Raw genomic sequence first — 14,604 nt, 5'->3', positions numbered from 1 at the left:
GGTGCATTGTGGGTAACCACAAATGTTCACTTATAGCTGAACTATTGCAAGTTTTCTTCTGTTTTAAGAAGGCAAATCACACCAAGCATTGTTTACCTGGGTTGCCTTTGTCTAATATTTAAACTTGTTTGACTATCTGTATCATGTAATTTTGACAAACACACAAAAAAAAAATGAAGAATCAAGAGCGGGCAAGTACTCAATTTATTTCTGAGTAAAGCCTCTTTTCCAGGGCTGTGGAGTCGGAGCATTTTTTGGGTACCTGGAGTCAGAGGTTTCAAAGACTGAGGAGTCGGATGATTTTTGTACAGACTCCACAGCCCTGTCTCTTTCAGAAGCTAGTCTCCTACACCAGCTGGGCGCTTATTAGCGCTTTGTACAGGTGTCCCCACCACCTACGGAGTCACATTTCAGCATGGCAGTGGCCGTACTCAGATGAGACATGTCGCGGTTCCCTGCCACCAAGTAACACCATCACATCAAGCGAAGACACACGTAGAGTTATAAACCCTGCCACTCGGCTGCATTTTAATTGAACCAGAATGGTGCCCTTGGGCAGCAGATGGGACGCTGAACTCTCCGAGACCTCTTTCTGATGGGAAGCTGAACTGCGCGATTGACAAGCAGTTCATCATCCCATCTGCCAACCACCAGTGTACTTTGAGTGCAATTTAAATGCAGCTGAATTGCAGTGGAAGTAACATCATGTTGAGAAGGGGGGGGGGGGCACTGTCTAGCGTCAGTATCAAGCACTAACAAGCACCCCCGAGTAGGAGAGCAGCTGACAGGCGATTTCACCAACTGTCGGTTGCCCGTCTGAAAGAGGCCTTACTGCATTCTTGTAGTTTGCTAGTCTAGGCCACACCTGCTGGAAACAGTGAGCAGAGAACATGTAAAACAATGCATCCATTCCAGTCAGGTATGGTAAGTTAAAGAAGCAAAACAGATTCAAATATTTGTTTCCAACTTTATTATCTTTTTCCAGACAACCATACCTCTATTACACTGTCCTGAAACATCCAGAAATGTATTAAATTAATACAGCTTTAATTGCCAATTACAAAGTCATTCATAGAAAGCCAGGTACAGAATTCTCAATATAAGAAAACCCACGTAAGAACATACATATTACAAGAACAAATAAATATGTACTTGATATTAATACATCATACTGATAAAAAGATCCTCGCTCTTAATCACGTCTGAACCTTTTATTTGGACAGAATACGCATATTTACATTCATCCATTCTTACACCTACTATACATTTCTTATGCAACAGTCTTTTCATACACATATTCAAATAGGTCTCCTTGTCTAATTATTAACTTAGCAATAGAGTCTATAAACATTTTCTTTTTTACAGTAATAGCATAAGGCGACAAGTACACCATCTGTATGATATTCTAAGAGGAAAAAATAATCAGAGACAGAAAAGGAAACAGAAAAAAAAAAAAGTATCATTTGAACGTTTGGTTGGGGGTATAAAACCCAGTTCCCAATTAAAAAAAGAATTATCCTTGAATATTTTTTTTTCCCATGATGAAGCAAATTGGGTGCGATGGAACATTAGAGGCACGAGCGGATCTGGACTTGAGGTTTTAGACTGACTTGTCTGCCAGCCTCTTATACCCTGTAATTTGCCTTGCTATTTGGAATGCACAGTTAAAGGGGCTTCAGTGCTCCCATTGGTACTCCTCAGTTTGAGATCAGTGATGTCAATGGCTTATATGAGCAGGATGTAAGATGGGTGAATACAGGGAGCTGCCCTCTGCACTGGCAGACATAGGGTCATGTGTGCTTTACTATGAAAAGGTGCATGTTGCCCATGTTCATACAGAGTACCTTCTCAACTACATAACTGGAGAGGATCACCAGCTGAGGTTTATGAAACAGATATGTAGTATCACCATACAATGCAGCTTAGTAAATCATTGAAAAAGAGGAAAATAATACTGTGCAAAAAGCAATAATGTATACTACAGCAACCCATAGCAGCCAGATATCAGCTATACAGATCAGTTACATTCTGCATTTTGAACCCCTACACAGTGCTTGGTGAAATCATGGAAATACTGAAGATTTTAATCACCTACTATCCATAGCTTGTTGTAAATGTGAGACAAACGTGGAGACCTTCTCTACCGGTTGCAGAGATGCCGGGGTACAAGGGAAGCAGCTTGCTTTCAGAACTAGAATGTATAAGGCTCTGTACCCACAAGCACCAATAGGAGGGAGGGATCCCAGACCGTAAGAGGGGGAAGGGGGGTAGAAAATTCAGGAAGTGACTGATCTGAGCTGTTTAGTGCAGCAAGTGTAACATAAGATGATTTTGGATTCCTTGTTACAGTATAGAGGTGAGTGTCGCATCTGTAGAAGGCTATAGGAAATGCCCATACTGGCAGCAGGAAGGGCAGTGGTACATGGCAAGAGCATGGTGCAGGGCTTAAATAAAAAAAAAAAAAAAATAGGTGGTACAAAACAGTCTTCAGAAGTCCTACTAAAACACAATTTCAGGGGGAAATTCTTTTTAGTTTTAGATTTGTTGTAAAAGGTTAGAATCCCTTGAATTGTTATTGCTTTCTGTGGTCCACTTGTGAAATATTTGTGTAAAAGTGACGGAAAGAGCAACAACACATCGCAGGGAAATGTTAGATTCCTGGATTAGTTCTTATTGCCGTTTCTCATTTCCTGTTCCTGCTGCTACTTAGTTTTCAAATCCAAGCCACAGAGCTCAGAGACACAGGAAGTACACTAAAATCTCAACGCAGACCGCAATAAATCCCTCCAAAATTTTCTAACCCCTTTCCACATTCACCAAAGCAAACAATTTTCCTGAAATTGGGTTTTCGCCTCCTTCCTGTTCACCTTCTCTAGAAAATATAAACACTTTGGTTGTTTTTTTTCCAACACTATATTTCCAGCCCAATTTAAAAACACACAGATTATTTCTTTCACATCAGGAACCCCTGAATACTGATAGCATTGTGGTAAAGATATGGTTTTCATTACTTTGTCCATATTTGTAGAGTGCGTTTCTGTGACTGGTGATGCCAGGCACCAGCACTTGTCACGTGTTTGTTCATCACTCTTGATATTAGTAAGAAATAAAGAATCTAAATCAAAGATAAAAATCAATGCCTCTGTAAATTACATCCAGTGTCACGCATCAAAGGCATTTTAAATGTACAAATGTAAATAAAGTGCAAATAGGAAACAAAACATTACAGATGATACATGTACTAACATCCGGTGAACTTTAAAATAGAGGCAAATATTGCATGAGGTTTCAAACGCAGATCACTGTGCAAAGCCCTTAAATGGAAGATTGAAGCAAATGTAGATTTATTTCATTGCTTGAAAGGTGCAGTCCTAGTTCAGCCAATAAAGGGAAATGCTGGTGAGGTTGATATATCCCAACAAACAGAGGGCCAAGAGCTAAAAATTTAGCATTAGAAGGTCTCATCATCGTTGCAGCTGCTTGTCCAATGACCAAACACCTCACAGATGTCACAGTATGGTCTCTCCTCTTTTCTGTTGCCATGGAAATTTGAATGAGGAGGAGAGTCAGGCAATTGGGTCTGTGTTGGGCAGTCTTCTGTATCATGGAGGTCGAAACAGTCACAGATATCACAGAAAAGGCGAGGGGGCACTTTCTTCTTACTTTGTGTTCCATTCAAGCTGGAAGACAAATTTATTAAACTGATCATCTGCAAATTATACACATCTGTTTTTTTAACATGCACTAAGGACAAAATGCACTTTGAACATGCCTATGCAATAGCTGAAAGAAGAAGTAATTGACAAACATATGGCATGCAGAAGTACATGTAGTACAAAGAGTCAGAGTCAACTGAAGGAATGAGGTGGAAGGACAATATACAAGCTAGGATTTAAACTGTCCATAAATACAGTACATTACTAACAATAGGAAGTAATACATAATTGTATGCTACACAGCAATACTATCCTTCATACAACTGGCAGTTACATCAGACTAGTATACTATAACATACTCATTAAAGCACCACTGTCGTAGTGTAGTGTTACTGTTGTAATCCAAAAGATGTGCAACATACAAGCAGTTAGTCAAAGCAAACAACTATCTAAATTGACCTTTTCACTTAAAGAGGAACTCCAATGAAAATAACGTAATGAACATTTTACAATAATGATTTGTAAATGATTTAGTCAGTGTTTGCCCATTGAAACATCTTTCCTCTCCCCGATTTACATTCTGACAATTATCATATGGTGACATTTTTACTGCCGGCAGGTGATGTCAGTGGAAGTAGCTGCTGCTTGCTTTTCTTGGCAGTTGGAAACAGATGTTATTTCCCAAAATGCAACAAGGCTCCCACAGTGCGATGTCAACACCATGATCTTAACATCACACTGTGGGAGAGGTTTCAACACAACATCAGCCATCCAGAGGCCCCTGATGATCAGTTTGAGAAAAGTAAAAAAATTTTCATGGGAAAGGGGGCATCAGCTATCGATTGGGATGAAATTCAATCCTTGGTCACGGTTTCTCTTTAAAGTGTACTATACTGATCCTGCTTGCTTGCCTTTGTTGCAGGTGAGCAGGATATTTATAGGTACACTGCATGGACAACTGAAGTGAGAAATATATGGAGGCTGCCATATTTATTTCTTTTTATACAATACCAGTTGCCTGGCTGTCCTGCTGGTCTATTAGGATTCAGTAGTGTCTGAATAATGCCAGAAGCAAGCATGAAGCTAATCTTTCAGATCTGACAATGTCAGAAACACTTGATCTGATGCATGCTTGTTCAGGGTTTATGGCTTTAAGTATTAGAGGCAGAGGATTAGAAGGATAGCCAGGCAACTGGTATTGCTAAAGAGGACATAAATATGTCAGCCTCCATATATCTCTCACTTCAGTTGCCCTTTAAAGAAAGAGACACTGTAACGAGAAAAATGTTCCCTGGGGGGTACTCACCTCGGGAGGCCGAAAGCCTCAGGATCCTAATGAGGCTTCCCCAGTCTTCCTCTGTCCCACAGGGGTCTCGCTGCAGCCCTTCAAAGCCGGCGCGACAAATCCGACAGCCTGTTCAATATTTACCTTTCCAGGCTCCAGTGGGGGCGCTGTTTCGGCTCTTCTGATAGAGATAGGCAGAAATAGCCGATCTCTGTCGGGTCCGCTCTACTGAGCAGGCGACTTGCGCCTGCGCAGTAGAGCGGCCCGACGGAGATCGGCCATTTCCGCCTATCTCCGCGGGAAGAGCGGATACTGCGCCTGCGCTGGAGCCACCGAGGTAAATATTTACATTGCCGCCGCTCCGGGAGGATTTTCGCCGCCACCGTGGGTCCGAGGACGACAGGGGAAGCGTCAATAGGATCCAGAGGCTTCCCCCACCCGAGGTGAGTACCCCCCAGGGGACGGGTTTTCGTTACAGATTTTCTTTAATAAAAGCAATTTATTTTCATAGCTCCTTTCTCTTGATACATCTCTATTCAGAGAGAGTAGCCCTGCCTCCTTGACCCAGGTGACTATTTTTGCTCTTCTCATGCTGCTCGCACCAATCCCACTGACTGCGGGTGGATGTGTCCTCAGCCCGGCAACTTTGGACTTTGCATGGACATTCACAAATTTACTGGAAAAAGAGAGGGTGAGTCATGGAGGCTCTCTGTTATGTAAATCTGAGGGGCCACCTGGGAGAAAGATTGCTCACATGTGCTCTATTATTTCTTCTACCCTTTAAGCCCCCTTTTAGAGATGAGAAAATAATGTGCAAATAATGCTGCATACACACTTGAGATAAAAGTCTCTGGAAAAGGCAAGATCACAGACCAATTTTACCCCATTCCATGTAGTATGAGAGCCATACCTACACAGTCTATTCTATGGAGCTGCACTCCCCATCAGATAAAATCTTTGCAGGATGCTGCACACAAAGATGCTGTACACATTCAAAAGATCATTATCTGCAAAAGATCTCTTCCTGCAATAGATCCATTCCTTCAAAATGCATTCATAGTCTATGAGATCTGCAGATCCTCATACACACCTTGTTTAGCAGGCAATCATCTGCAGATCAGATCCACCAGGATGGATTTTCAGATCTGCAGATGATTGCCAGATATGCAGATGAAGTCTGTTAAACAAGGTGTGTATGAGGATCTGCAGATCTCATAGACTATAAATGCATTTTGAAGGAATGGATCTATTGCAGGAAGAGATCTTTTGCAGATACTGATCTGTTGCATGTGTACAGCATCTTTGTGTGCAGCATCTTGCAAAGATTTTATCTGACATGGAGTTCAGCTCCATAGAATAGACTGTGTAGAGTATGGCTCTCATACTACATGGAATGGGGTAAAATTGGTCTGTGATCTTGCCTTTCCCAGAGACTTTTATCTCAAGTGTGTATGCAGCATTACAGTTTAGTTTGCGCTCCACAGGCGTATGAGGCTGGGAATTGTAATTAATCATCAGCTTTAACTTGTAACAGATTGGCATTCGGCAGTTCCCAAATCTGGTTAGCTTCCTCACAAAGTTCTAAAGGTGGCCATACATCAGGTGATTTGGTGGCCGATCGACCATCCAATTCAATAATAATCGAATTGGATACAAATCTGTGCTAGGTGCATGCCCGACCGTCAATGCAACCAATTCCGGGACATAACTGGTCGCATTGTCAACCGCTCATGCTGCAAGATGTAGGGCCAATCGGTTGCGAGAACAGCGTGCAATTTCGCAACGATTGACAAATGTGACAAAACCCCAGCGCTGTCCTCTCTAATGAAGAATGCCCCCTCAGTGCCCAGTGTAAAGTATACATCACCTCTAGTGATACATCACCTCTAGTCCATACACGCGCGCCTGATGTGGTTTCCTAGTAAGAGCATGCAGGTGGCGACACACACGCGCCCTGTTTAGGAAACCATGTGGGGACGCACGTGTATGCAGAGGAGGAATCCCAGAAGCCAGTGGGGGACAAGGCGGAGACCGCAGATCGGTAACGTATACTTTACACTGGGCCCCGGGGGGACATTTTTCTTTAGGGGAAAGTATCAGGGGTAGAGGGGGGGCATGGCGAACAAGTCCGATTCTGGATCGAAGTGAAAATATGCAACCCTGTCTATTGCTGAAATAAAGCACTTGTACACAAGCACTTGCTTTTACTGGGCATGGACAAGGATTTGCAGTCCAGCTTTGCTCATGCACAGCCAGGAGCACTTTTTCTATCTTAGGAATAGGAAACGTAGCTCACCATGGGCTTAATCCACCAAATATCTCACTATAGGGGTACTTTGAAAGTGTAAGTTATTGTAGGACTCAATACAATACTGTGATTCCATTTCCAGCGTCACACCTCCATATTTTAATGATTTTTTTGTGTAAAGTATTCTTTGACTGAAATGTAATGTTTGTTTCTTCATTGTTGTCTATAAACCATGGCAACCAACAATATTTAAAAAGGTGACTTCGGTCAGATATAGCAATTTTTGTTTGTAAAAGGGAAAGAAAAACATAAGAAACTAAAGAAAATGGCAGAAATGAAAAGATGAATTTCCACTTCAGTCTGAATTAAATGACTTGACATGCCCACTGAGATCAATACCTGTCATGGTTGTCCAAATCCTCCACATTGTTTCCATTGAGTGAGGCTTCAACCATCTGATCGATCTTTTGTTTCAGATCATCATTTTTCCTTTGCAGGTCGACGATTACAGAATTCAGGAAATCAATCTGGCAGATGAAAGAAAAAGGTACATTTACTGCAGCTGAAAAACTCCAGAAAACTAAGTAATTTGACTTTTTAAAGTGGAACTGTCCTTAAAATTTGACACTGTAAAAAAGTCCGATGTGTTGCTAAATACTGCTTTAATTAATAAAAATGTATGTTTGCTGTAATATACCTGTCAGATGTCCTTATTTCTGTTACTGCTTTCTAGTGCAGTGTGCGCGGCCATATGTTGGTTGGCAAGTTTACAGGGCCATCCAGTTGATTTCTACTTCCTCCAGCCCCTCCTTCCTCAAGCAGCTCCTTTCTCCATTCACATGCAAATTAGCCTGTGATAGTGTACAGTTACAGTGATGTCATCTGGCTGTGCCTGTGTATGTAATGTCTGCTGTGTTTTCCAGCCTGTCATTTTTCTGCTCTATATTATCTATCCTCTGTCAGCGTTATACTCTGCTTTTGTGTGTGCTCTGCTACCAGTGTGATTTTTACACTGTATTCTGCCCTTGGCAGTTCTAGGTTTCATTGTCCATTGAGATCTGTTACCTGCCCATACACCACAGGCCAATTCCCGACCAGATTTCAGTACAAAATCTTAGGAAAACATGTTCAATCATGTCGGCAGATTTGACCAGCAAATATGTTCAATCATGTCGGCAGATTTGACCAGCAAATATGTTAAATCGTGTTGGCAGATTTGACCAGCAAATATGTTCAATCGTGTCGGCAGATTTGACCAGGAAAGACGTTCAAACGTGTCGGCAGATTTGACCAGCAAAGACGTTCAAACATGTCGGCAGATTTGACCAGCAAAGACGTTCAATCGTGTCGGCAGATTTGACCAGCAAAGACGTTCAATCGTGTCGGCAGATTTGACCAGCAAAGACGTTCAATCGTGTCGGCAGATTTGACCAGCAAAAACGTTCAATCGTATTGGCAGATTTGACCAGAACGGCAGCCAGTCCCGTGTGCTGTTCTGTGTCACACCCCCCCCCCGGAGAGCAGGAGCCAGTGTGGATGTCCTCCAACAAATACACCCCCCCCCCCCCCCCGCAGCGGGAGCAGATTCACTCACCTCTGTACACAAACATACACACATGCTCTGTACGCGTACACACACACACGCACACGCCCTGTACACATATATACACACACATGCTCTATGTACATACATACACACATGCTCTGTACACATACACACACGTACGTTCTATGTACACACACACACACACACACACACACACACACACACACACTCTATGTACATATATACACACATGCTCTGTACACATACCTACATACATGCTCTGTACACATACATACATACATACATACATACACACACGCTCTATGTACATACATACACACATGCTCTGTACACATACATACATACATACATGCTCTGTACACATACATACATACATACATACATACACACGCACACGCTCTACGTACATACATACACACATGCTCTGTACACACACACACATACATACACACACACGCCCTGTACACATACACATATGCCCTGTACACATACATACATATGCTCTGTACACATACATACACATCATACATAAATACACACATGCTCTATATCACATACATACATGCACACATACATATACACACTGCATCCACACACAAACACAGCACCTCTCTCTCCTATAGCAGCAGTCAGCAGCATTTCCTGTCATCCACCTCTCTCCAGCGTCTTCAGTCTCCCGGAGGAAGGGGGGCGGAGACTGACATTCCTATCCACGCTGAGTGCATCAGTGTGTAATCAGCTCCGGGGAAGCAGAGAGCTCACAGAGGAGGGAGGGGAGAACAGGCTGTAAACAGCCCAAATGTAACAACTTCAGTGCCGCGGCAATGAACGTCATAGAGGGGAGGGGGGAATTCATGTATGTTATATTATAGAGTTTATTGAAATTTTGGTTGCCATATATACTAATGTTTTTGCCTACAGTTTTAAACAAGGTTTGAAATGGTTTAATTTGATATTTAGAGGTCAGGTCCACTTTAAAATACAGGTAAAGTTGGACTGCACAGGTCTTCTAGATCTAGATAACTGAAAAAATGGTCAGAAAACTTGTATGTGGCTGTGAAAATCACTTCAGACATACTATGTTAGCATTACTGTCTCACTGGTATCTATTGCTGTTCTTTAAAAGAACCCGAGGTGTGTTTAAAGAATGTTATCTGCATACAGAGGCTGGATCTGCCTATACAGCCCAGCCTCTGTTGCTATCCCAACCCCCACTAAGGTCCCCCTGCACTTTGCAATCCCTCATAAATCACAGCCATGCTGTGTGGCTGTGTTTACATCTGTAGTGTCAGTCTCAGCTGCGCCCCCGCCTCCTGCATAGCTCCGGTCCCTGCCCCCGTCCCTTCCCTCCAATCAGCAGGGAGGGAAGGGATGCAGGCGGGGACTGGAGTTCTGCAGGAGGCGGGGAGAGCAGCAGACTGACACTATAGAGATAAACACAGCCAGCTCTGACAAGCTGTTTGTCAGCAGCGTGGCTGTGATTTATGAGGGATTGCAGAGTGCAGGGGGACCTTAGGGGGGTTTGGGATAGCAACAGAGGCTGGGCTGTATAGGCAGATCCAGCCTCTGTATGCAGATAATATTCTTCAAACCCACCTCGGGTTCTCTTTAGGTTTTATTTTTTAGGTTCCATACAATTTAATCTTCATACCCTCATTTATAAGTCTTGAAAACAAAAATAAGAATATGGGAATCCAGCGAAGTCTCATTTAGAAGCTAGATTTCTTAGCTAACAACATAGATCCAAGTCTTCCTGAGGCTACAAAAGGCCATACTATTAGTGTTGCCCCTCAAGACTGAGCTTGACCCTGTTAGCGGCTCTATGAACGAACAAGTGCTGTACAAACGCCTCTCTCAGCTATGCAGAGGGATGACGGTATGGTGCAGAAAGGAACAAATTCCATCAGGTGGGGTAATAAGTAACAATGCACTTAAGGGTAGCTGTAGCTCAGGTACACACACAGGATTATTGGGTGAGAAAGTCCCGACTGAGTTTAATTTGTGTGTGGCTGGATAGTGTGATAGTTAAGGGCTCAGCCTCTGACACAGGAGACCTGGGTTCAAATCTCAGCTCTGCCTGTTCAGTAAGCCAGCACCTATTCAGTAGGAGACCTTGGGCAAGTCTCCCTAACACTGCTAATGCCTATAGAGCGCGTCCTAGTGGTTGCAGCTCTGGCACTTTGAGTCCGCCAGGAGAAAAGTGCGATATAAATGTTCTGTGTTTGTTTGTTTGTTAATTTAGCATGTGTATACATAGCTTTGGAGATTATCAATGAAATGCAAATTTTTGACACCAGGCATGGGCTCACGAGTAGTTAAAGAGTCCCTAAGGACTCAAATTCGTGATTTAAATGAGGCTTAATTGCCTCAGGTGTGCAGCTGGATCTGAAGGGGTTAGTTACCCATAAGTCCGTCATCCTCCCTGCGCTCCAAACAGCTTGCATGCGTCCTATTGGACGCATTGCAAGCCTCACTACACGCACTTCCTCCTTTAAGCCGGAAGGAGGAAGTGCGCGATGGTGAGGCTTGCAACTTGCTTGTTACAAATGATATGCAGACTAAAACTGGATCTATCCACATCTACAGTAAGTGCATTTGATTGGTCCAATTTCAAGCTGTAAAAAAATTTGCACCACTTCGAAAAATTGGAATTCATCGCTCATTCCTGGCCACACTAGTATATAGCATAGCTATATACTATACTACACTATACTATACAGTGTAGCACAGCAAGTTTCTGAACATCAAGTCACAACAATTCTAGGATACATGGTACAATTTATCATTTTTTTCGATTAGATAATTTAGTTTGATTATTCCGTTAGATCAAATATAAAGATTTTACCAGCATGTCCGATCAGATTTTTCTCAAAAAACTGGGATAATTGTTCGAATTTCTTGATCGAAAAAAAAAAAAAAAAATTTCAACTTTCATTCGATTATTTAGATAGAATAAACGGGAAAATCGAATGTTTTTATTGTATCGTGTATGGGCACCATTAGCCTTTGGGCCCTTTCACACTAGGGCGGTGTGGTGTGTGTGAAACAACCGCAGTGTAATGCAACCCTATGAGGAAGTTCATACTTCCCATTTTGCAGTAAGTTGTGCCAGAAGTCCCTAACGCTAGCGCAGAACTACGTTACCGCATGGCTCCTGTAGCGGCTTACAGTAATCTGCGTCGGCATGGAAGTCATGTTAGTCTGCGGCAACGCAGGTTTTTTTTAAAAAGTAGAAATCGTGACGTGCATGTGTGGAAGCGTATTTTTACAATACGCTTCCATGCCCTTACCCACACCCCCAAGTAGGAAGTGACCGCAAGCATATGTCACTTACTGCTTGGCTGGTGGCTAGACAGGGAACACCGCGTACTAATGCGGTGTTCCCTGAAGGCCTGTTTCTGGCGGTGCTATAGGTGTGACGCACCGCATCGCTGCTGCCAGTTTGCAGTGTGAAACTGGCCTTAGTCTTCGCTTTAACATGCCCAACCATGCAAGATATTTTAAGAAAAAAAGAAAAAAAAAAAAAAAAAAAAGATAGCTCTATTACACACAAGCAATAGAAAAATCACTCCTTTGTGTTTCAGGTAAGTTATTAACAACATTTTTAGGGGATTTAAATGAGCTGAACACCAGAGTAAAGCCAACTGCTTTAACAGAACTTCTTTCAACTACTGATTTATGGCTGCATAGAGACAATTACTACAAATACCAGTGTGAGACGTTATTAGGACAACACAAGAGTTTAAGTGGAGTAAAAGATTGGGGCAAATGCAGCAATAATAATAAGATTGCAACAATGATAATTCGATAAACCACAGTTTTACATAACACCACTAGTTGCAGTTGGATGACAGCATGCTGAATAAGTGGTTTGTATACTTGCCTTCCAAGACTAGGGTCCCAGGTTTCAGACTGTGCTACCACTTGAGCTGATAATTGACATTTGTTGTCTGTTCTCCGCTCATCGCAAAACAATAACTGATCCTATTTTATATATAGGAGCTGCTCAGACTTGTCAGTCTGCAATAGATCAATTGGATCCTTTGCAGTAAGCGGACCGCATTCCTGTACCATCCATGATCATCCCGGGCAGATGGATATGTTCCCCATATAGCCTATGGAGGTAGTGCATCTGCCCTGGGCTACAGTGGACCATCAGAGTGGACACTACACTGTCTGCCCCTGCTGACCGCATGTGATCCAGTGGCAGATGGGAACCGAGCCTAAATCCGGTTCAAATCGCAGTTAGGACACCATCCGCATGGAATTTGTGCATACTGTACATACTTGCATATAAGCCACATTTTTAGCACAAAAAGAAAAAAGTGCTGAAAAATACCCCCCTCCCCGGCTTATACATGAGTCAGCTGGCTGTGCTATCCACTGTGTCCATGCCCCGCAACATGGTAAAGTGCAGCAGTGAACAGACTGATCTGTCCTACCGTGTACAGCATTGCAAAAAGCCGTGGCTGCCTCATACTGGGGGCTCATATTGCTATGGGGAGTGGGTGTCTCATACTGGGAGCACACCTTTCTATCGGGATGCCTCATATTCGGGGCACATCTGGCCATTTATTCTGCGGAGGGGGATTATACATGAGTCAATTACTTTTTCCTGGTTTCTGAGGGAAAAGTAGGTACCTCGGCTTATACGCGAGTATATACAATTCTTCCTGTGTTTGCATACGTTTCCTCAAGGCACTCTGAATTCCTCCCATATCTCAAAAGCTTACTGATAAGTGAAATGGTTTTACACCAGAGTTGGCTTCAGACTGCATTATGCTATGACTATGATCGATATTAAAATTTGAACCACTCTCTAACACAGATAGTGACATACATTTTTCAAAGTACTCTCTAAAGTACTGTGGAAATGTCAGCACTATATAGATGCAATATAGTAATAACAATCAACAGAATTGCAGGACCTTTGATCATCTGCTTTGTTACCTGGTTTTCCATGGATGTCTTTTCTTCCTGGCACTGGCTGCTGAAGGAGGCATCACCTAAGATAAATATAAAAGAGGAGTCACCAAAGAACTGTAAACTAAATAAGAAATTTATAAGAAAGTTAAAGACGCTGTCTTAGTGAATTTGACAATTTTTCTGTCCTAGATTTACTAACTAAATATAACTGCAGTAGCGTCAAAAGCTATCAGTTTTAGTGCCTTGAAGTCATTGTTCATGGCTAAAGGCATTACGTGTAATGTTCTCACATTATAGATTTATAAACAAGACTTCCAGTTTAAGTATGCAATTATTCTGCAGTACAGAGACTGTCCAATTATTCAGAATACACAGATGACAGAACCACTTGATTAGAATATTGTGAAGTGTCCTCATTTCAACAACAGAAGGATGCCAGGAAACATAAGGCCATGCCTGGTTTTTCAGTATACTCTGCTGAAAATGTTTACATGGGTGGACCAAGCCTTAGTGAATGACAAATTGATTAAAGTGAACCCGAAGTGACAGTGATATGGAGGCTACCATATTTGTTTCCTTTTAAACAATGCCAGTTTACTTGGCTGCTTTGCTGATCTATTTGGCTGCAGTAGTTTCTGATGTATACCAGAAACAAGCATGCAGTGAAACTCCTGATCTGTTGCATGCGTTTTCAGGGTCTATGGATGAAAGTATTAGAGGCAGAGGATCAACAAGACAGCCAGGCAATTTGCATATTTTAAAAGAAATTAGATAACTCTCACCTCGGGCTCACTTTAACACAAACCTGACGTAGAATAAACTTTATTTGGTTGGGCAAAGCACTTACTCCAGAAGCTCTTACTGCAGCTCGTTGCCTTTGGGGGGCCTCTTGTTGCTTTTTTATTCACTGTTCCAGAAGTTC

General features: G+C 42.4%; 1 protein-coding gene across 6 annotated transcripts in view; it reads right to left on the bottom strand.

The window, feature by feature from the left end:
* Window positions 1-955: 955 nt before the first annotated feature.
* The window catches only part of CLIP1 (CAP-Gly domain containing linker protein 1), a 156,249-nt gene continuing 142,600 nt past the window's right edge, over window positions 956-14,604 (bottom strand). For all 6 annotated transcript variants that reach the window (XM_068244706.1, XM_068244714.1, XM_068244742.1 and 3 more), the window contains 3 exons: window positions 13,707-13,762; window positions 7,589-7,716; window positions 956-3,680 (listed from right to left, as the gene is read on the bottom strand). In XM_068244706.1, coding sequence (XP_068100807.1) covers window positions 3,452-3,680; window positions 7,589-7,716; window positions 13,707-13,762 — 413 coding nt within the window. In that variant the 3' untranslated portion in view covers window positions 956-3,451. The remainder of the gene's footprint in view (window positions 3,681-7,588; window positions 7,717-13,706; window positions 13,763-14,604) is intronic.

The sequence above is a fragment of the Hyperolius riggenbachi genome, chromosome 1 (genome assembly GCF_040937935.1).
Source record: "Hyperolius riggenbachi isolate aHypRig1 chromosome 1, aHypRig1.pri, whole genome shotgun sequence".
Classification (NCBI taxonomy): Eukaryota; Metazoa; Chordata; class Amphibia; order Anura; family Hyperoliidae; genus Hyperolius; species Hyperolius riggenbachi.
Note: the sequence above shows the minus strand (reverse complement) of the source record. Positions and strands in the feature narration are given on the sequence as shown.